Here is a 25,074-nt window from a genome sequence, read left to right on the forward strand (position 1 = left end):
ACCTAAGATAGAATGTTTCACAAAATGGGAGAATACAGAAAGAGGGATCTTTTCTCTTGGCACAATCTTTCTAAATGAGAGGTGTCCAACGTCGGTCCTGAAGGGCCCCTTATCCAACATTTTCCCTTCCTCCAACACACCTGATTAAAATGATCAGGATCGTTATCAGGCTTCTCAGAGCTGATGATCTTACTGTATTTTAATCGTAAAATTGGTTTGGATTTAAAAGATGCAAGTGCATCAAATCAAATTGTTCCACTTTAGAATATATTGACACATTGAATCGTCTTTTATTGTTAAGATGCAAACTCCTAATACATAATTATATATGCATTATATGGTGACATTTTTGGGAATGACTTCTCTACATTCTACATTGAAGATAAGCAAAAAAAATTCAGTTAGATTATTTAAAAATGTTCTGTCTTTAATGTGGCCTCTAACCTGTACAACTTAATTGAAGAACACGATTTTTAAGGGGGAGGTATGTAATTTACAACAAGCATGTAGTGTGCATATGCACACCCTCACACGTGTTTAAGAGATTTCAATTGTGTTTTTTACAAAATGCAGCTGAACCTAATTTTGGGTATAATTCATTTATATGAATGAACTAGCAATGCCACTCACTCGCCCTAGTGAGAAGTGAAGCCACCGGCGGCCATCTTGCATTGTTACTCGCTTAGCATGCCTAGCTTGAATACATAGATGTCTCTGTGCCATTTTCACCTTATGTTTTCACCTGTGTCTACGGTGAAAATGCCACCGTGTGTGCCGTACAGTTGTATCAGTCTGGGAGAAGTGCTACATGCACATATCATGGGTAATATTGCGATTATACATTTTATCTTAATGGTTTCTCTCCAAGTGCTACTCAAAAGATTGTTTTTGTACCATGAACAATCACGACAACATTCGCTGTGAAATGTAGGGTTTGCCAACTGTCCCGTATTAGCCGTTACGTCCCGTATTTTGGGATAATTTGGTTTGTCCCATACGGGACTTTAAATGTCCCGTATATTGACTATCAACTCTTGCAAATACAGAAAACTGCAATCTACCGATCCTGCAATACAAGATGCTTTTAGTAAAGCTTTGGATGGTGATCGATTGTCAATACCAACGGACACGGACGGGTTGGCAACTTGGCAGCTCAATGTCTTTTACTTGTATACTTGCTCGAACATACATTGCTGGTTCTTAAACAGTGATAGCACATTACATCGCTCCTAATGGAGACTCTCGGTACTACACGTGACAGATCCTAGATCAGATAAAGCGTCAATCTCAGAACAAGCGGCAATGAAATCACTCCACCTGTCATGTAAGGACTTCTCTCTGGCTGCGCAAAATGACAGAAGACTGCTCGAATCAGTCAAAAGCAGCCATAAATATCCAGAGAAATAATACATTTGGTGAGTCACACTTCTCTTTTACATTTCAGATTTCTTACACCTGTTTTTTGATGAAAAGAGCCAAATTGTGGTTTCATATGAGGTGACATATCGTCGCTGTCCTGTGAAAAACACTCATTTTTTTCCCCATTTTTTCTTATCTTTACTGAATGTGGTTTCAGCATTTACGTGAAAATTAGAAAATAAATCCCAAATTCATACATCACACCACCGTGGCACCGTGCACCTGTCCCTTATTTAGGGTTGAGAAAGTTGGTAACCCTAGTGAAGTGTAAACCTAACCTCTGTAAATCATGATTCACAGTACTGAGATAAGATAACCTCACTAAATTGAACTATTTAATAAATTAGCAGCATTTTCAGAGAACAGCAGTTCACTTTTATAATTATATAAATCCACTAAACATTTATATTGTGAACATATGTATAGCTTTTAGCACCGGTATTAACAAATGTGGCAAATGTTTTCAACCCTTTCATGCACAGTGGTCACTACAGTGGACATTTAAAAGTTGCTTTCGCCTATATTATTCATTCATTCATTATCCATACCGCTTATCCTCACAAGGGTCGTGGGCGTGCTGGAGCCTATCCCAGTTGTCTTCGGGCAGTAGGCGGGGGACACTCTGAATTGGTTGCCAGCCAATCGCAGGGCACACAGAGACAAACATCCGCACTCACAATCACACCTAGGGGCAATTTTAGACAGTCCAATCAACTTACCATGCATGTTTTTGGAATGTGGGAGGAAACCGGAGTACCTGGAGGAAACCCACGCAGGCACGGGGAGAACATGCAAACTCCACACAGGGTGGCCGGAGCCGGGATCGAACCCACGACCTCTGAATTGTGAGGCGGACGTGCTAACCAGTCGACCACCGTGCCGCCCTCGCCTATATTAATTAATCTAAATTAAAAAAATATATTTGAACCCTTTCATGCATCCATTATGATTTGATGAAATTATTTAAAATATAATTATATTTTTTGATTAATTAATATAGGCGAAAGCAACTTTTAAATAGCTGTCCATATTTTGGGGTTGATTCTCCTTTAAAGGTCCAGCAAACCACAGTAAAAGCCATTATCCACAAATGGAGAAAACATGTAACAGTGGTTATGTTGCGACTCTGTGTGGCTTGGGAAAAGAAATTATGTGTCCGATTGAAGTTTATTGTAACGTCTTCCAAAGACATGACGTCTGACGTATCTTAGTGTCAGGTTCACACCAAGTGAGACGTTCAACACTTAGTTATCTCCCTTTTTATTATTCCAACACGTCCAATGTGTATAATCTGCTCACTCCTCTCACTTGCAGGCCCCCTCCAATCCAGCTAGTCGCGTGATGCACTCAGGAAGATAGGAAACAACACAATTTAGCGAAACACAATTGTCACCACAACACAGATAACCCAATTCGTTACAGTATGTTATTTGTCTCAAAAATTCATTCCATTCTGTAACCTTAGTGTCCGCCACTGAACCCGTACCTTCAGACCCTTATTTGGGTGCCCAATTGGCCATTAACACGGGACCCCCGTGGTGTGGCCAACGTAGGCGTCCGAGTAGAGATTCTGGTTCCTTCCATAATTCAGCCTTTTCCAAGTCACGAGTTACGAACCTTTACCAAGCCACTTCACTCCCCGCCTTTTTTGGCACCTCATTCACCGCGTACTTCTTCACCTAGTCCCATTAATCCCATTTCTGCTAGTTTACCTTCCTCACTACCCTTACTCCCAACCCCTCGTGTCTCTTGTGCTTCCCAATTTATATGGTGGCAGGCTAATGAGGCAGGGCCCTGTGCCAGCACCTTGACATTGACCCTTGACAGGCCCCCTTCCCGACGCCTCAGCAAAATAGGCCTTTGTCCCAGTGCCTCAGCAGTGCCAGGGCCACTTCCCAGCGCCTTGGCAACTGCAGTCGCCAATGCCGGCTCCTCAGCAGTGCCAGGCCTCCTTCCCGGCGCCTCAGCAAATGTAGGCCCTCGTCCCGGCTCCTCGGCACCACCAGGCTCCAACCCTGCTCCGGCGGCGCAAGGCCTTGGGCTTCCCTCGGATTCTGCTACGGCGGCGCAAGCTCTGTGGCCTCCTTCCGATTCTGCCACGGCGGCGCAAGGCCTTCACCTGCCCTCTGACTCTGCTCCGGTGGCGCAAGCTCTGCGGCTCCCCTTGGATTCTGCTACGGCGGCTCAGGGCCTGAGGCTGCCCTCACTCCCTGTGTGGCCCTCTGGACGGCCATCGGACTGGCCCCGTCAAGACCCTCTCGTCTGGCCTTCGGGATGGCCACTGGATATTAGCATAGCGAACATTAAAGGTTAAAAGAACCGAGCAAAGGTTTCCCTCAGAACCTTTCAGAAACAAAATTGTCTTACTAAATTGCATGCAAATTAACAAGGAAACCTAATGTCTATTCTGTGTAAGTGCTGATTAAATAACGAGTGGCAGTGAATTTCTAGACCTGCTCAACCTGCCAGAATCCCTAAATCAGCTGGGATAGCCTGCAATGGTTAGATATTTACACAACTACATCGCAAACGTTTCCAAGTGTACAGTACATTGCTTATAAAATGGTGGCATATCTTCTTTTCCTTTCGGCTTTTCCCTTCAGGGGTCGCCACAACGAATCAATTGCCTCCTTCTAACCCTGTCCTCTGCATCCTCTTCTCTCACACCAACTACCTTCATGTCCTCCCTCATTACATCCATAAACCTCCTCCTTGGTCTTCCCCTAGGCCTCCTGCCTGGCAATTCAAAACTCAGCATACTTCTATCAATATATTCACTATCTCTCCTCTGGACATGTCCAAACCATCTCAGTCTGGCCTCTCTGACCTTATCTCCAAAACCTCTAACATGTGCTGTCCCTCTGATGTACTCATTCCTGATCCTATCCTCCCTGATCACTCCCAGAGAGAACCCCAGCATCTTCATCTCTGCCACCTCCAGCTCTGCCTCCTGTCTTTTCCTCAGTGACAGTGACCTTTGTTCTCAAGACCAAACAACATCGCTGGTCCCACCATAGTTTTGTACACCTTTCCTTTCATTTTAGCTGAAAGTGGACTTTTCTCCACCCGTTCCAACCTTCCTGTACAAGCTTCTTCTTCTTTTCCACACTCTCCATTGCTCTGGACTGTTGACCCTAAGTACTTAAAATCCTCCACCTTCTTGATCTCTTCTCCCTGTAACCTCACTCTTCCACTTGGGTCCCTCTCATTCACACACATGTATTCTGTCTTACTGCGGCTAACCTTCATTCCTCTCCTTTCCAGGACAAACCTCCACCTCTCTAGCTTCTCCTCTACCCGTTCCCTGCTCTCACTGCAGATCATAATGTCATCTGCAAACATCATAGTCCATGGAGCCTGTCCATCACCATAGCAAACAAGAAGGGGCTCAGAGCTGATCCCTGATGCAGTCCCACCTCCACCTTGAACTACTCTGTCACACCTACAGCACACCTCACCACTGTCTTACAGTCCTCATCTATGTCCTGCACCACTCTCACAAATTTCTCTGCCACTCCACAATTCCTCTCTCGGCACCCTGTCATAAGCTTTCTCCAGATCTACAAAAAAACAACGCAGCTCCGTTTGGCCTTCTCTGTACTTCTCTATCAACATCCTTAAAGCAAATCTTGCATCTGCAGTACTCTTTTTTGGCATGAAACCATACTGCTGCTCACAAATGCTCACTTCTGCCCTTAGTCTAGCTTCCACTACTCTTTCCCATAACTTCATTGTATGGCTCATCAACTTTATTACTCCGCAGTTGCCACAACTCTGTATGTCTCCCTTGTTCTTAAAAATGGGAACCAGCACACTCCTCGATTACTCAGGCATCTTCTCACTATCTAAGATCCTGTTGAACAACCCTGTCAGAAACTCTACTGCCCCCTCTCCTAGACACTTCCAAACCTCTGCAGGTATATCATCAGGACCGACTGCTTTTCCACTCTTCATCCTCTTCAGTGCTCTCCTCACTTCATCCTGACTAATCTTTGCTAGTTAATGGTCCCCAGCAGTCACCTCTCCTAGTCTTTGTTCTCTCTCATTTTCCAAGTTCATCAGCTCTTCAAAGTACTCTTTCCATCTTCCCATCACACTACTGGCACCTGTCAATAGACTTCCGTCCATATCCTTACTCACCCTAACCTGCTGCACATCCTTCCCATCTCTGTCTCGTCAACCGGTATAGATCAGTCTCCCCCTCCTCACTGTCCAACCTAGCATACAAGTCATCATAAGCTCCTTGTTTGGCCTTTGCTACCTCTACCTTCATCTTACGCTGCATCTCCCTGTACTCCTGTCTACTCTCCTCAGTCCTCTCAGTGTCCCACTTCTTCTTAGCTAACCTCTTTCTCTGTATACACTCCTGTACCTCCTCATTCCACCACCAAGTCTCCTTATCTACTTTCCTTCCAGATGACACACCAAGTACTCTCCTATCTGTCTCAATGACCACATTAGCTGTAGTTTTCCAGTCATCTGGAAGCACCTCCTGACCACCCAGAGCCTGTTTTAACTCCTTCCCAAAAGTCATGCAACACTCTTCCTTTTTCAGCTTCGACCATTTTGTCTTCTCGTCTGTCTTTGCCCTCTTCATCTTCCTCACCACCAGAGTCACCCTACACACCACTATCCTATGCTGTTTGGCTACACTCTCGCCTACCACTACTTTGCAGTCACTGATCTCCTTCAGGTTACACCGTCTACACAAGATGTAGTCTACCTGTGTGCTCCTACCACCACCCTAATAGGTCATCCTATGTTCCTGCCTCTTCTGGTAGAAAGTATTCACTATAGCCATTTCCATCCTTTTTGCAAAGTCAACTACCATCTGTTCTTCTGCGTTCCTCTCCTGGATACCAAACCTGCCCATCACCTCCTCATCCCCTCTGTTTCCTGCACCAACATGTCCATTGAAGTCTGCACCAATGACAACTCTCTCACTTCTATGTATGCTTTGCATCACTTCATCAAAATCCAGACAGAATTTCTCCTTCTCCTCCAGCTCACATCCTACCTGTGGAGCATATCCACTAACAACATTGAAAATCACATCTTCGATTTGTAGCTTCAGACTCATCACTCTATCTGACACTCTTTTTACCTCCAGGACATTCCTAATAAAGTCCTCCATCAAGATAACTCCTACTCCATTTCTCTTCTCATCTACACCATGATAGAACAACTTGAACCCTGCTCCTAAACTTCTAGCCTTGCAACCTTTGCACCTGAAAAAAATATTCAGATTCAGTAACAGTCAACACCCTATGATCTAAGCCATTATTTATGGATTTTCAGATCAAAGGTCATAGTCATAAATATTAGATTTTGATTTTAATAGTTTCCAGGACATCTGGAAGTGCTAAAATTTAACTATCATAAATCCTGGGGTCACTATTTTATGTGAAGTAGTTAAAAGGTCAAAGTAGTATATGTCAGGGTATGTTTGAACATTATTTGATATGTGTATCATGTGTAGTTTTAATAGATTGAATGTATCATCTTACCTTGGGAATGTAGAGTGAGAAGGAGGAGAAGGAGGAGGGTGTGAGCCCGCATCCATGGGGGAAATGCTGAGTGAGAAGGAGGAGGAGGAGGAGGAGGAGGAGGGGTAAGCGCGCATCCATGGAGGTGAAGGTAGCATCCTTCACGCACACACTGTAAGCAGCAGCAGAGGGTGTTTAGAAGGGTGGGGGTCTGTCTCAAAGAGTGGATGGTATGTGTTTTTTCAGTAAGATCATAAAAAAAGGTGACTCCTAAATTTGAACGTTCAGGATTCTAAACAGGAAGATGTTTCCTTTCACGCACGCACAGGTGGTCTACCCATGGTAAATAAGCAACATGTGTTTTTCTGTAGACGGATAAAAAACAGACTCCAGGATTTGAACGTATATGTGTTTTATGGGGGCGGCACGGTGGTCGACTGGTTAGCATGTCCGCCTCACAGTTCAGAGGTCGTGGGTTCGATCCCGGCCCCGGCCTCCCTGTGTGGAGTTTGCATGTTCTCCCCGTGCCTGCGTGGGTTTTCTCCGGGTACTCCGGTTTCCTCCCACATTCCAAAAACATGCATGGTAAGTTGATTGGACTCTCTAAATTGCCCCTAGGTTTGATTGTGAGTGCGGATGTTTGTCTCTGTGTGCCCTGCGATTGGCTGGCAACCAATTCAGGGTGTCCCCCGCCTCCTGCCCGAAGACAGCTGGGATAGACTCCAGCACTCCCTGCGACCCTTGTGAGGACAAGCGGTATCGATAATGGATGGATGGATGTGTTTTATGGGAGGTGCAATAGCACGGGTTGGTATCTTACTAAATATGTGTTTTTCTGTAGGTCATAAAAAAGCTGACACCCCACAGGTTTTTTTAAATTAATTAATTTGACATTGGTTTATGACCGTGGATATGTGTGCAAGTTGGGGACATGTCCAGACAAATGGTTAGAGAAGGGGCTGTTTGAATGTAAAAATAGAAAGTGACACAAAGTCAGGAGTAGAATCTGATACATGTACAAAGTCGTGAATAATTGTACAATTGTATAGTTTGTATGAGCGTTCTATAAAATAATTTAAAAAGCATACCTGTGATTCTGGTGCTGAGGGTTGGTGATAGGGTGTGATGATTATTCACGATGGGAGAAAACTCTCACGCTGAAAAAAACTGTGCTAAGCGTGTTTGTAAGAACTTTAAAAACATGTGTGAATGTGCGAAGGGACTAAACTAAAATGTTAGATTGGTTTGATTAACCTGATCACTGTAGTAGAGGGTGAGAGAGGGTGTGGAAACAGAGATCGGGGCGTGGTTACCAGCGGCGTGAAAGTTTGTATGCAACCTTCTTTTTGAAAAAAGAACGCGAACGGAGTACTATGTATCTGAGATGGGTAAAGGTAATTATCCTTTACGTAATTATATTCTACAGGACGTTGTTTAGGTCACTGATGACATGGAAGATGACATGATGATGATGATGATGATGAGGACATTGTTTAATGTTGTAACTAAATCTTACAGACATTTTTGGATGCGTGGAGGTGTATAATCATCGTGAGTTATTTTGGGATGGTACACTGCTGGATTTCGCTATAATAATCACATTCAGAGTAGTCCACTCTGTGAATGTCGCATAGCAAAGCTGAACGGAGTGCTTATGGAAACACTCATTCCAGTACCGTTTTTGTTTTTACACCAATGACTACAATTACGATGGACAAAATATCAGTTCCAATATTTTTATTAAAAAAATCTTAGTGATAGAAATATTGATCAGGGGTAGTGATCTCCCACCACAGAGTCAAAACATTTAATATTGTAGCCCGCACTATATATTAAATATGCTCATAATTTAACTTTACCAGCTGCAGTATGGTAATATTGCATTTTACATGTGTTGAAATCATTATTAAATAAATTAATCACTGATTTAAAAAAGAAAGTAACTTAAACATGAGTAACACATTACTCTACAAATACAGTAATATTGTAAAGAAAGGTATTACTTCCACACGAAAGTAACTAGTAATATATCACATTTTGGAAGTAACTTTCCCAACACTGGTCTTTAATGATTATTACCACTGTCATCCGTGATTTAGTCTGAAGATGTCAACATCAATCTATCCAACAGTTTTAGTGTATTAAGAGAAATTCTGGTATGCAACGACACAAAGGTTAATGAGTTCAAATACGGATAATTGTATATATACTTGATATAACCTGAGTGTAGCAAAAAACTGTGTGCCTTTTTATCTTAGGCATCTTAGACAGGCATATCAAAATGCCGACAGACAACAGCGACTAACAAAAAAACATGCTGGAAAAGGCAAATAAAACGATGTCTGACCTGCGGGAGGCTGTTCACCGTCTATCAGATGAACTCGAGGAAAAGGCCTGTTTCACGACCTGTTTCCCCCAGCTCTCCGCCATGGTCATGAAGAGGCGTGTTAGTGGGCTCCTGACGGCGACAATGACGGCTGAGGTGGCCTTTAAAATGGCGGCGGTCAAGCCCCTTCAGAAGAAGAGGAACTCTGACCCCAGCGTTTTTTTAATAATTACAGACCTGTATCCAACTTACCATTTTTAAGTAAGATTTTAGAAAAACTGGTGTTTCTCCAGTTAAATCACTTTTTAAACACAAATAATATTTTAGACGGTGGCACGGTGGTCGACTGGTTAGCACGTCCGCCTCACAGTTCAGAGGTCGTGGGTTCGATCCCGGCTCCGGCCTCCCTGTGTGGAGTTTGCATGTTCTCCCCGTGCCTGCGTGGGTTTTCTCCGGGCACTCCGGTTTCCTCCCACATTCCAAAAACATGCATGGTAAGTTGATTGGATACTCTAAATTGCCCCTAGGTGTGATTGTGAGTGCGGATGTTTGTCTCTGTGTGCCCTGCGATTGGCTGGCAACCAGTTCAGGGTGTCCCCCGCCTACTGCCCAAAGACAGCTGGGATAGGCTCCAGCACGCCCCGCGACCCTTGTGAGGAGAAGCGGTACAGATAATGGATGGATGGATAATATTTTAGAGAAATATCAATCTGGTTTTAGGATGAACCACAGTACTGACACTGCTCTTTTTATAAATTGAATTATAAAACATGTTCTTTTTGCTTTTATTTATTTTATATGAATCACGATATTTGATTATTGGTTATTGCGTTGTCTGTTTTGTTAATTGATGTATAATTTATGTCCTATACTGTACTGCAATGTTGTGGAAGAGCCCAATTGGGGACCGGAGTTGAGAACTAGCATTAGCTATAACCTCTACATGCATCACATCGGCTGCAAGTTTGTATCTATGTTTGACTACATTGTCCCTGTCAAGTAAAGATTTATTATTATTATTATCATAACTAACGTTAAAATACAGTTCTAAAGTACACCCACAGGTCCATGTACAATATCCATAAACAACAAAATATGCTTAAAAATAACCATAACACTCCTAGATGTACTCAAAATACTTCATTGAAGTCACTGGAATTAACACCGTAAATAACGATTAAAATGTAATATGCATGTTACCTGAATAAAAATTTGAAATCAAACAAACAATTGAAAGTGATCAATAACAAAATTCCGCCTCTAGGTAATCAAAATACTCCTAGGTGTACTCAAAATATGGCACGAGTATCCATATATAATTTTGATACTGTATTGATTTACGTAGTATTGTCCCCCCAGATCCCTTCAAAATTGTGTAGAACTCTGCTTCTGTCTATGTGCAGTGTTTAAATATGCATTTCTGATTGAAATAGCTTTTCATTTGTAAATATCTGAAAAGGTTTTAGTGATAGTAATAGAAAAGTACTTCTGTATAAATTAGTATGTAATGTATTAATTAGGGGATTAGCAATTAGTTGTTGTGAATCTGGAACAACTGCCATAAGGCAGTACTTTGTTGATTTGAGGATGAGCCAAGTTTTAGGGAGTATTTTATATATTTGAGAGTATTTAGGTAACTTTTAGGGAGTATTTCTGTAGGTTTAAGAATACTTATACTTTGCACAGGATGCACATTTACTAACAGTACTATATACACGCTACATAATAATAAAACATAATACAACCCATTTGTACAATGTACGCATAGCAATTTTATTATATATTCAAACTTCTGAGTAAATCAGTTAGTAAAATTTGAATGATATCTACTAATAGGTTTAAAGTGTGCTATGTGTATCGCTAATGGTACGGCGTGTGAAAAAATTACTTCATTACATACAAGTAAATCTGTCCAGCATTTAAAACATGCAATACGACATCTTAAAATGTCGGCCAAGTATCATGTTCAATTGTTTTAATCCTGTAAAGTATGTATGTTGATTACAGTTGTTTTAAAGTACAACCCTGTCCGAACTTGCCTGTACAGACCACAGTTATGTGTAGAAAATTGTTTGATACTTCACGAACATGAACAATAATAATAATAATAGTCAAATTTCAATAATGATAATAATAGTAAAATTTCAATTAAAAAAAAAAAAAAAAAAAAAAGGACATAACTCAATGTGCCCTGGTTGGAAAATCATAAGATAATTCAAGAATGTGGAAATACTTTTTAAATGGAACCCCTCAAAGCATAAAAGACAGGGATAACCCTCTGGAAATTCATGAAATCATTCTTCAAATCATGTATTACCCTGCCTAATGAATGAGCTCACCAGATACAAGTATGGTTGAACACTATGATGTCTGATAATGTTTAACTTTTAAAGTAGCAAAAAGAAAAGAAGAATCATTAGAGAGAATCATTACAAAACTAATGCTTCATTTTTTTTCCTCAAATATAAATGTCTTCCTTCCTGTGATGAGAAGGTGTAAAGAAGCGAATATAAAAAAAACAACAACAACAAAATAAAAACGTTTTACTCTGTATGCATGTATGAATGACAAATACATAATCTCACCCTAGAGACTGAGCAGTTTTATAGTCTCCAGTTTCATTCATGAAAAATACTTCATCCTGTTGTGATTTTCTCTTGTTTAGTGGATTATTGTATCTTTCATAGGTAGACTGTTGTTATTAACTATACCTAAGATACTTTTCCTTGCTTTTGGGGGGAATCTTATGACTTTGATAACATTTGACTACTCATGCTCACGATAAACATTAGATCATACAATACAGTGTTTTTAATGTAAACAGGCTTGTCATGTTACTCGTAGTAAAAACACGAACTGAGCTTTCGATTTGTAATTACAGTACAATCTCATACCAAGTACCCCAACAAGATAAACCATTACTCAAACACCTGGTTGTGGGAGGAAATGCCACAGAATGGGTGCCTTGTATATTTTTAAAATTTGGTTACACTTTGTTCCCCCCTAGTTTTGATTTTTTTCTGCTATAGCAGTATGTTCAGAGCAGAAAAAAAGGTACTCAAATAGATGCACTGTTAATGACTCAAGTAAAAAAGTAGTCCTCCAAGTACTTTGATAGTATTCAGTGGAGAAGAGATTTAAAAAAAAAAAAAAAAAAAAAAAGGTGCTAAGTTGTTGGCAAGTAAAATTTGTTGTGTGTGAAAATACAGCACAGCTTTATCACTTTAATTAACTTGTAAGCCCTATCCCAGCTGTCTTCAGGCAGTAGGCGGGGGACATCCTGAGCTGGTTGCCAGCCAATCGCAGGGCACACAGAGACAAACATCCGCACCCACAATCACACCTAGGGGCAATTTAGAGTGTCGAATCAACTTACCATGCATGTTTTTGGAATGTGGGAGGAAACAGGAGGACCCGGAGAAAACCCACGCAGGCACGGGGAGAACATGCAAGCTCCACACAAGGAGGCCGGGGCCGGGATCGAACCCATGACCTCTGAACTGTGAGGCGGACATGCTAACCAGTCGCCCACCGTGCCGCCCCCCATGGAGTACCATGGAGTAGTGAGAGAGTAAAAAGAAACTAATCGTGAGAAATGAAGAAACGACTGAACTGTCCGTTGAAATTAGTTCACTTACACTTCGAGAATATTTTCATGCATGTTCATTTCCTTGTCCGTATTTGTAGCAGATAGAAGCATAAGTTTTAATGCCACGACTGGTAATATTTTCAAAACGATGTAATTCATTTGTTGTTTTTCAAGTGTGAAATAGTAAAAATGTTAGCTTGATTTTATTTCATGTGAAAAGCTATGAAGAAACTTTACAGAGAGGCTTTGTTTGATTGAATTTCATTTTGTTAGACTTAATGTATTTTTAGAACTGAGGTTACAGCTATGCTTTGTAAAACAAGACTGGAATTTTGATTTTTATTCTGTTATTGAAACCTGAAGTATGCCCTGAAATGGAAGAATAAATTTTCCTTCTGCTATGACAACAGCAGCTCAAGGTGTGTCTCTCCTATTGCCACAGCATTTCTCCACACATTGAGGTGTCAAGAAATATCCAGTTGCCCCTCTAGCTACCGAGGCAGACTGGGCAACACGTGCTCACTGTTTTTCCGCATTTGTCATTTCCCGTTGGTGCTCCGCTGATTAATATATATATATATATATATATATATATATATATCACACTTTTTCATAGTTAACTCATAGTTAATCGCACATTTTATTTATCGTAAAAAAAATCCCTTGATTTGTTTGTCCCATTTTCTTGAATTTTAATCCCCTTAACATGAATGAGAGGATTGATTTTCTTATGAAAATACTTTATTAAAGCAAAGTCAACCCAAACATATTATTTTTCAAGAATATGCTATATTCTAGCCCACTAGTAGAAACAAGGCATTCTGATAAATGTTGTGTTTGTGGAATAAGAGTTAATCCACCTGTTTTTAGCTATCACTGGGGGCATCCATTTTGCCGCGTCTGTCTACTAAAAATGACATCACAGTTGCTCAGGTCTCAGGTAACGACTAATCACAGCTTACCTGTTTTCTGAAAATGAGCCATGATTGATCATTATTTGAGCCCTCAGGGCAGCTGTGATGTCATTTTCAGTTGACAGAAGTGATAAAATGGCCGACCCCTGAGATGGCTCGATTTTGCTGCTTCACTCATATTCCACAAACACGATATTAACCAGAATGCCTTGTTTCAACTAGGGGGGCTGCATAGAACATATTCTTGAAAAAAAATGTTTGGGTTGACTTCTTCTTCAATTGAAAAAACAAACATTGGATTCAACTCACACAAACAGCCCCTCAGCCCTTTCGAACACACACACACACACTTACACACGCACAGGCACGCACACATACATACGCACACACGCGTTCACGCACGCACCCACACAATCATTTACATTGGTGTTGTTCTGACATATATTTATTTCTTCTTGAGGGCTATTTGTTGCTCAAGCGCCGCTTGGATTTATAACTACGAGAGCAGTCATTTTTACGGATGTGGACCGCTGAGATTATCCCGTGCGCGGCTCTAGATCGCGCTGCGTGTGTCGTGCTGTTATAAAATACAGCTGCTTTGGAGCAAACGGCATATTATTTTGTATTTATTATTTTTCTAAAATGCTGCAATATTGTTTCGTGAGTATATATTTAATTATGTATATTGTGCTTAAGTATTTATTCCTTTTTGATTTGGTTTGGTATGGCGGATTTCCTGAACGGAGAAGAAAGGAGAGACAGGTGAATTAGAGCAAGGCTCTTCATGTCTGAATAAAGACGCAACAAAACACTGTCCTGCCATGTCGGTTGTTTCTAGCAAGGAAGACGCCAGAAGAAATAGATAGTGAAACCTATATTGTAACCCGCATACCACGGCCTCCGAAGATAAGGAAGAACAACTTTTAAGGGTTACACTACCAATACGTACATCGCGACTATCACCACGGAGCATCGGGACTCAGCCGAGCATGCTCATCGTCAATATTTTCAATCAGATGTAACGCCTCCTGTACTCTTTTTTTAAATGTACATGTATAGATTATACATATATACGTATATATGTGTATATATATATATATATATATATATATATATATATATATATATATGTATGTGTGTGTATATAATTATATGTATATATATATATATTTATATATATATATATATATACATATTTACATATATATATATATTTATATATATATGTATATACATATATTTATATATATATATGTATATACATACATATATATATATATGATAGATACACATATGTGTATCTATATATATATATACACACATATATGTATGTATATATATATACACATATATGTATGTATATACATATATATATATATATATATATATATAAATATATGTATATACATATATATATATATATATATATATATATATATATATATGAATATATATATATATATATATATGTAAATATGTATATATATAAATATATATGTATATATATATATATATATATATATATATATATATATATACATATAATTATATACACACACATACCATTGCCTTTTGAGATGTGAGTGAACTTCAACTGATTTCTCGTCCAAGCCTAGCCCGTGCGACAAACAAGCTCGCCTTTCATTTAGTGACCCTAACTTGTTGACTTTGCTTGATTGTCTGTTGCTGATTTCTGGTCCTTCCAGTCTGCTGTGGGCCGATAACAAGGAAAACATTGTCACGCCCAGGCAGGAAATGGGTGTGCTTGTTTGAACATTTGAGTCTAGTCAGTCTTCTTAACATATCAGAGCACATAAGTACCATCAGCGCAAGCTTCTTTGCCAACTAAAGTTGTTTCATATTTTCTCCCTGTAGTCTACCAAACGACAACGCAATGTTTTGTGCCTTGCTGGTTTTGGGTGTAGTTGTAGGAGCTGCTTACATTTACCGTCAGGTTGTGGTGAAAGGAAAGCAGTGCACAAGCAAAGCAAAGCTGCATGGGAAGACTGTCATCGTGACCGGTAAGAATTTACTTTGTCTTAAACTGGGAGTATAGAGTTTACTTCCACTGTCTAAATGGGTTTACAGGTTAAATGTATTTTCATTTTGTTTTAAGTTTGAAAAGTTGTCACCAAATAAATGGTGCTTCTTTCAGGCTATGAACTGAAAAAAGAAGTACTTAGCTATCAGTTGTAGGCCTACGTGATTAAAATGTGGTAAACTGATGTAATTTCCTACTCTTTTCCTTAAAAATATACATACTACATGCAACCAATGTACATGTCCAATTAAGCAAATCCAAAGGATCCAACGTTTTTTTTTTTAAATGTGGAAGCGCTGATTTAAAGTTATTTACTTGCAACCCAACACATGTTATGAAGAGTTATAATATGACATGGACTGAAATTGCTGAGTGGATGACAGTTCTTGCTTCGCCCCTGTTTTTCAATTTTTTTCCCCCCTGCACTGTAGAGACCTGCTTTTCCTGATTGACATCAAATTTCACACTGAATTCACAATTCACCTAAGACAATTTTCCTTGAGTAGGATTGTTTAGAATGTTGTTATGTCACCCCAAGGTAGCAACACCGGTATTGGAAAAACTACAGCAATAGACTTGGCTAAAAGAGGAGCCAGAGTTATTCTGGCTTGTCGTAGTCGGCAGAGAGGAGAGGCTGCTCTTGCAGATGTCAAGAGGGTAAGAAAAATCTGTCATGCTTTGTTTTGCAGACATACGACTTTGCCATTTCTTTTTTTTTTTTCTTGAATTGACTGACATCGAGAGTACATACACTCGGTAAAGGACTAGTCTTGATGATGCATTTTCAATTACGCAACAATAACATTTTGTATTGTACATGTGCAGTATGTGTGCATTCAGTGAAATGTTTTTTTTAAAAACCTGTTTGTTGGCTCTGAAAGGAGAGTGGGAGCAATCACGTCATGTTCATGCAGTTGGATCTGGGGAACCTTAAGTCTGTTCGCAGCTTTGCTGAAAACTACCTAAGAAGTGAACCCAGACTTGACATTCTCATCAACAATGCAGGTAAGAGCTTACTACTTTTGAAGATTGTTACCAAAACTGGGTCTGTTTTGCTCTTTTGTAAGGAACCTGGAAGCACGTAATAGATCTTGGTTATGAAACAACAAAAGCATTTTGTGGGATTTTCAACGGGAGTGAATTGATTACACTGTAGGAGGTCTTCCAGCAAATCCTGTTATGTAGACACAAATGCTTTGCTGTTAGGGAAGATAGTTTTTATGATTTGTTCCTAATGTGTTATGTAGCCATATGATAAAAGTTGAAAGTCCTAGCGATTAGTAATCTGTTCTGGGATGTTGGTTTCCAAATTGTTCAGATTTAAACTATACACTGCCCACATTCAACTAGTCGGATTCAACTAGTCACAGATTTTTGGGGGAATTTTTTGGGGGCGTCAGTGGGTGAGTCGTTTTTCGCGAAAAGAGCTTGCTGGCAGTATATCCCTGTTTATTATTCTTCATACAGTTCAGCATTAAAGCCAAATAATCCAATCTTGGTTTCATCAAACAATAATCTTGTAGTCTGGGTTCCCATTTTGTTTTTTTGGCTTCAGTTTTTCTCTTAATCTATGGAATTGGAGTTTAACACTGAGAAGAGACCTACATCAATGGAAGATGTGTGTCTTTCTGGAACTTTCTCCTCTCTTTGCACAGGATTTAGGTTCTCTGTCACTTCTTGCCACATGGATGAATCTGAGTCAAATTTCACAGCAGAGGGCCCTGAATACCATTCATAATGATCCAGAGGCATGCCTGTGAATACTCTCATTCATCGAGGTCACTTCATTCTCAGGGCATTGAGTTGATCGCAACTGGACAGTTCTGGTTGTCTTAAGAGTTTCACCTCTCATTCAAGCTTGGATGAGAGTGAATGTTCCAGAGACAGTGTGTCCCACCTATTACTCAATTGAAACTGGCATAGCAAAAAAAATATGAAATAAGGAAAGAATCAAGATAATAAAGAATAACTTAAAAAAAAAAAAAACTAGCATAGAAGTTATTACTCTGAAGTACGTATACATCAATTGTCTAAATCAGGGGTGTCAAAATCAAATGGACGCAGGGCCAAATACAACATTTTGCGACAAGCCGTGGACCGGACTGATATGATGGTCATTGACATTTTTTTGAATGTCCAGATTGGATCGGGGCCTTCGCGCCTGCTGATGATGTCACGCTTTATATATCTGTAATATATTTCTTTGCATCTATGTTTGTCACCCCCCTGACTGTTGTATTTTTATCTTCGAAGTTACTAAATAAAAAATAAAATAAAGTACATTACTGCTACTTTTGCAAGGCAGCTCGTACGTCACTTCCGTTTGCGTTTCTCCTGCCAAACTGGAAACAATGTTCTGGTTGACTCGGGCTGCAAGATTGTATGAACTGTACATAATGTGAAGTAAAACGGAGAGGATCATATGATTGGTATGATGTCTCCAGCTGACCCTATTTTAGAGTGGCAAGGTATGAATTTGGGTGCTCCTGTCAGAAAACACAGGCCCGTATTCCACTTGACACGTGTACTTATTGTTGTTTGCAAAAACACAAAGAATAACCTAGCAACATCATCCAATGCATAGCCATTTGTTAATAATATGCCTAAACATTACAATTCACTGTATTAAGAAATTAATCAGCCGAACAATACATACAATACACATTCACACATTTCATCACTAGAATAGTTAGCATATGAGCCAAAATAACTAACTAGTGTTCATCAACATGACATCACTCACGAGAACAATCTAGGCTATTATGTACAGCAGTTACCTGACACGAACTTAAATTATTAAACTCACCTTTTAACATTTACACACAACAACAAACGTGGTGAAGCACGAACAATCTGCAACTACTGAGTTTGCTATCAACACTCAGCGCTCGAATAGCGTTCAATGCCTTTTCACAGTGTGGGACATCTTCTAATAAAGTGTGTTTTACTTCAAATAACTTTTCACCACCACAGGCGGCACGGTGGTCGACTGCTTAGCACGTCCGCCTCACAGTTCAGAGGTTGTGGGTTCGATCCCGGCCCCGGCCTCCCTGTGTGGAGTTTGCATGTTCTCCCCGTGCCTGCGTGGGTTTTCTCCCGGTACTCCGGTTTCCTCCCACATTCCAAAAACATGCATGGTAAGTTGATTGGATACTCTAAATTGCCCCTAGGTGTGATTGTGAGTGCGGATGTTTGTCTCTGTGTGCCCTGCGATTGGCTGGCAACCAATTCAGGGTGTCCCCCGCCTACTGCCCGACGACAGCTGGGATAGGCTCCAGCACGCCCAGCGACCCTTGTGAGGATAAGCGGTATAGATAATGGATGGATGGACTTGTCACCACAATCCGATTCTGAAAGCCACGAAAAGTGACGTTAAGTCAGCATGTAGAACAGCCATGGGGTGGCAAACATTGACGCAAAGAAATATATTACAGAAATAATGTAACAAATTGGGTTATCTGTGTTGTGGTCGGAATGCCAAGTTGTTTTGTTTCCGAGGTTAATGAATGCATCGTGCTGCTCGCTGGATAGGAGGGCATGCGAGCGAGAGTAGCGGGGGACGAACAGGAGAGCCGTTGCTCTTTTTTGACTGAACGGTTGTTGTACTGTATTGGCGTTGGCTGCGGCCCTTATTAGCCCTTTGGACTAATAAAAACATGATAATCAAACTACGTCTGACGCCGTGTTCTTTGAAGTCCCTACAATATATTTTAAAGTGTGACGTCTTCGGCAGGCGCGAAGGACCCGATCAGATCTGCTACCCACGCTGCGGGCCGGATCTAATTATAAACCAATATCATCCCAGGGACCGTAGAAAACCTTCTCCACATCCAGCCCGCGGGCCTTGACTTTGACATAGGTGGTCTAAATAGTAGAGGTGTAACGGTTTTTGTGTTCGGGTGCGGGCGAGAGAGGATGAGAAGGGGATGAAGGAGAGGGAGCCGTGACACTTTGTGAACTTAACGGTTGTTGTACTGTATTGGCGTCGGCTGCGACCCACAGTAGCTGGTTGGACTAATAAAATGTGTTAATTAAACTACGTCTGACGGCGTGTTCTTGGATGACGCTACAATGCTAACACATATAAGACGGCATCACGCCAATACAGTTACCGGAGGTAGAAAAAAGAAACACGCTCAACACTAACAACTTATCCCCGCTACTTTTGAGCAGCCTGGAGATGTGAAAGCAGACAGAGCCAAAGATATTAGTAGCAATCGGCATATACATAGCAACATCTATGCGCCCATATGCTTTAGTCGAGGAGCCAGGCTTCAAACGTTTATTAATCATGCTGGAGTCCAGTTACATGTTCCATCCCGGGTGCATATTAGCAAAATCGTGATCCCTGTCATATACAATCGCACAAGAGCCGTGGTGGAGCATGAGCTGTCCTCTGCTGCTCTTCTAATGAAGTTAAAGTTACTAGTTGGCAAGTGCTACATGACTCTATCTGCAACCTCATTCTATACATACAAGAAAGGGTGTTTTCCTGTGTTTAATCTTTTTATCATTATTATTTATGAACGACCCTAATGCGCAAGTTTTTATTCTATTTTGTGCTTTTATTACAGGGAATGTTTTTTGCTTTATAGCAAATTAAATTGTAGCTTGTTCTCTGTTAAAACTAAATAAGAATTTAAAACAACCTAGTCTCATGCATTTGAGACTTATTGCTGTACCGAACCCGTACCGAACCGTGACCCCCATACCGAGGTATGTACCGAACCGTGTCTTTTTTGAACCATTACACCCCTACTAAATAGATATGAGACATTCAAATACCTTTAAAATGGGAGGTTGGCATTCAGTCAGACTGACGGACCGGTCTGTCAGCCCGTCACTGACGGACGCCTGTTTTGCTGACAATTGACGAATGACGAGACACCTTTTAAAAATGATGGACTGATGAATAACAGAAGTGAGATTTCATCCGTCAGTGTAATCGTCACTAACCGCGTCACTAACCGTTTTTTTGGGGGACCGACTGACGGACCAATCGACTTCTGTCAAACTAACTGACGGACTAATGCCGATGTCAGACTATACAAATGTAGCCTGATTTTGGGCCGACAGACGTGTCGCAGACAAACGTAGTGTCTCGTAGCCGATTTTGAGTTGTCTTGACGCATCGTAGCCCGTGTAGTGTGACATACTCAGCGATTGGTCGTTTGGCGTCTGGGATGCTTCACGACCACCACCACGAAAGTCTAGCATGTTAGAATCTTTGTTCATCTTGCCGCATAGTCTGACATCCTTCGATTGGTTCTTCCACATTGACCAATAGAATTTTTTTTTTGCAGAGAACAAACGTACATGCACATAATGCCTCCATCGACATGACAACACAGCTGCTTGTCCCGCCTCCCCGACGGACCCGCACCGATGGACAGAATCTTGACAGAAGTACGCAACGATTGGGCGGGGTCGAGTCGGTGACGGACTTGTAGTGTGACATCTCGCCTGGTCCAAGACACAGAACAATATTATCTGGTAGTCTGACAGCATGACGATCGTGAATGACAAATACGTTGTATTGTTTGAGAAAGCCATTTACTGACTGACTGATGATTACAATTTAGTTCATCACGGAAAATGACGGAAAAAATGACGGACTGACGGATGACGGACAGGTACCCTGGCCACTGACGGATGATGAATGACGGGACCAGCAAAAATTTTGTAAACTTTCCACTTCTGTTTGATATATTAAATAACAATATTATAATCCAATTTAATATAACATTGCATTTCTCTTTGAGATTCACATTATAATTGCCTACCAATCAAGCAAATTGTATTTAAATTATTGTATGTTTGAAGTTGTGGTATAAAGTATGAAAAAGAGGAAAACTTACTGAACCGCTGTTTCTGTCTTATAGGAATTTATATGCAGGGTCGAACAGAGGATGGTTTAGGCATGATGTTTGGCATCAATCATGTTGGCCACTTCCTCTTAACCAACCTTTTGCTGGACCGACTGAAGGAGTCTGAATCAAGTCGTGTGGTCAATGTGTCATCCGTGGCACATAACTTTGGCAAAATCGACTTTGAATGCTTAACTAAACACAGAGCTCTGGGACTGGGGACTTCTTTCACTGAGGTCCTTCAAGTCTACTCTGACAGCAAGCTGTGCAATGTCCTCTTCACCCATGAGTTGGCCAAGAGACTGCAAGGAACCAAAATCACATGCTACTCACTCCATCCAGGTCAGTAGTGAGAATTTAACAGTTCATTCTGATGTGAAGACACAATCAAGTCTACAAAGAGGAAAGTAGGCAGAAGATTATACAATTCCGAAATCTCAAGTGCCTTGATTAGTCTTGATTACGTAGGATTACATAAACAACAAATCATGACAACATGAGAAACAAAGATAACCTTGACTTGTTTTTATTTGTAAAATGTTGAAAACCTTACAACTTCAACTCCACCTCTCACACAAAAAATCCTTTCCTTCCCAAAACACGGATAATGATTCGGGAAAAATGCATTTGCAGGCTTGAAAGCACATGACAGTCAATAGGTGACTTGACTGAAGTACATCTAGCCAAACAGATGCCTGCAAACAATTATTCACAAAAATGGCACGGTTACAAAAATGGCAAATCCAAAAAGTTACACCTGAAAACAAAAGAAATGCATTCACAGAAATAGGAAGAAAATAATACACACTGTAATGTCTTGGAAGGGAGAAAGGCCAAGTACCTTTTCTCATCTAAAAGGCAAAAAGTGAGGATATATATATATATATATATATATATATATATATATATATATATATATATATATATATTTATATATATATTTATATATATTTATATATATATATTTATATATATTTATATATATATAGCCTCACTTTTATATATATATATATATGTATGTATGTATGTACTGTATGTGTGTGTGTTGGTGTGTGTATTTATAAAAAGGCAATGGCGTGATGCTTGTTATGTGTAATAGTCGCTATAGAGAAGATGTTTTGTATTCTCGATGCAGTGGTGGTTGGAAGAGTCAAGTGACAAAATTAGCCAGACAAGATAACCCTGAAGGGCATTGGACCAGATGCTATCAGTTCCTGGAATGTCAGCTGAATGTGGTCTGCCTTTTTAACGATATTTTAGACATGAGACACGATGCCCTTTTTGGTTATACAGTACTGAAACTGAAAGTGGTTTTGTTAAACTTTTGTTTGTTTGTACAATTTTAGCACTAAATGAGTCATTGCTGCCCCACTGCATGTTGCATGCTCGCCATGTGCTTATGTGTCTGCAAAACAATTGAATCTGTATTTTCAGTTTCTACAGTAATGGCTTGGGGGGGTGGTCTATCCAAACATCGATATAATCGATTCTAAGCAAGTAGTATCGATAGTATTTTACTGGGATCGATACTTCGCTCAAAGCGCCGCTTCTCCCTTCACCCCCCCCCCCCCCCTCTCTCTCTCGCCGGCGCCTCCTGCTACTCTGAGTCTCTGCCTGAGTGAGTGATTCAGGCACACTTTTAGCCCCTCCCCTGGCAGAGAGGGCGGCTGGAGAGTGAGAGAGCAGCCGGAACCTAAAGCAATAGAGCCGAACAAGAAGCGGAGCGCGGTGTGGACTTTTTTTTTTTTTTTTTTTTTTTACAACAACAGAAAAGGACAGTGTGCCTAGTGTGATTTGTGTAATAAAGTGCTCCGATTCTGTGGTAACACCACGAATTTACACAAACATGAAAAAAGCTCACCCTAAAGAGAGCAACGAGCTGCAAGCGAAGTTGAGGGAGGAGGAGGAGGGGGGAGATCCCCAAGCCAGAACACCCCCGCGGACACAGAGACAACTACTCTGGCAGAGGCTTTTCAGCCCCCCCCCCCCAAAAAAAATCAACAATAGTTGTTGCAGTAGAAGTATTTTATTTTTAATAGTATCAAAGGTTTTTACATTGTATTTACACTATTTGAACTACTGACTTTATTTTCAAAAACATTTGCAATGAGATGTATTTTAGTTGTCATGTTGACATTGTTATTTGTATTTTCGTTGCATTACTGCTTTTTTTGGTTTGACTCTCTTGACTTGTTCTGAAACAGTTGTAGTAGAAGTATTTGATTTTGCTTTTTATTATACTGGAAGAGTTTGCATTGTAGTTATTTAATTATTTATCAAAAAAAACATACATACACATATATATATATATATATATATATATATATATATATATATATATATATATATATATATATATATATATATATATATATATATATATATACACACACAAACTCAAGGGAGATCATAACATTTCCAAGCAAAAAGTATCGGTATCGGCAGATACTACCCTGTATTTACTTGGTATCGAATCAATACCAAAATTCCCAGTATCGCCCACCCCTAGTAATGGCCAGATGTCTCTATTGTGCACAGGCTTTTTTTTTTAATCAGTCTATTGTTTGAATGGTAATTTGGCAAATACTGTACAACACTACTGTACTGTATAGTTAAAGAAAAGAGGAAAATCAGCATTCTTTCACTTTAATTTGTCATGTTTTCCACCTGCAGGAGCTATCAACTCTGAATTGGCCAGGAACACCAGCTCATTAGTGCAGCTCTTCTTAAAGCCCATCACTGCCTTTTTCTTCAAAAACACTGTCCAGGGATGCCAGACCACGCTGCACTGTGCTTTGCAGGAAGGAATTGAACCTCTCAGTGGGCGTTACTTCTCCAACTGTACAGTGCGAGACGTCTATTCTAAAGCAAAGGATGATGCTGCAGCTAAGAAGCTGTGGGAAATCAGTGAACGAATGTGTGGTCTTGCATAAATTAATTCACAAGTGAATGGGAATTAAGGATAATAACTTTCTGTTATGTTGTAATTGCATGACTGCTCCTGACACAAAAGTCGTGTGTCCAAATTAAAAAGCTCACAACTTGTTTTGGTTTTGCTGATTGAATTGTGCCTGCTTAGATCAACAATTTGCAATTGAATAACCCTAATAGGCTATTAATCACTGCAATTGGCTGGTGACATCGAGCCGTGTCCGATTTATAAATAAATGATCAAATGCTTTTGTGCGTGTGCGTTTGAAATTGCTGAGGGGCTGTTTGTGTAAGTTGAATCCGATGCTTGTTTTTTTTTTTAATTGAAGGGGAAGTCAACACAAAGGTTTTTTTTTTCAAGAATATGTTCTATGCAGGCGGCACGGTGGTCGACTGGTTAGCTAGTCTGCCTCACAGTTCAGAGGTCGTGGGTTCGATCCCGGCTCCGGCCTCCCTGTGTGGAGTTTGCATGTTCTCCCCGTGCCTGCGTGGGTTTCCTCC

The 25,074-nt window shown here is 40.3% G+C and overlaps 1 protein-coding gene and 1 pseudogene across 1 annotated transcript; one reads left to right on the forward strand and one right to left on the reverse strand.

Annotated features, from left to right (window-relative positions):
• Positions 1–5,241: 5,241 nt before the first annotated feature.
• On the reverse strand, positions 5,242–7,063 carry LOC147145382 (uncharacterized; annotated as a pseudogene).
• An 8,452-nt stretch (positions 7,064–15,515) lies between these two features.
• On the forward strand, positions 15,516–24,687 carry LOC147145383 (dehydrogenase/reductase SDR family member 13-like). The gene is made up of 5 exons (XM_086036581.1): positions 15,516–15,755; positions 16,314–16,432; positions 16,657–16,780; positions 21,658–21,984; positions 24,316–24,687. The coding sequence occupies exons 1-5, from the start codon at positions 15,629–15,631 to the stop codon at positions 24,573–24,575; spliced, it is 957 nt and encodes a 318-aa protein (XP_085892707.1). The 5' UTR covers positions 15,516–15,628; the 3' UTR covers positions 24,576–24,687.
• The last annotated feature ends 387 nt before the right edge of the window (positions 24,688–25,074 follow it).

This window comes from Filicampus tigris, chromosome 7 (assembly GCF_054856515.1).
Source record: "Filicampus tigris isolate MCC_2025a chromosome 7, RoL_Ftig_1.0, whole genome shotgun sequence".
Taxonomy (NCBI): Eukaryota; Metazoa; Chordata; class Actinopteri; order Syngnathiformes; family Syngnathidae; genus Filicampus; species Filicampus tigris.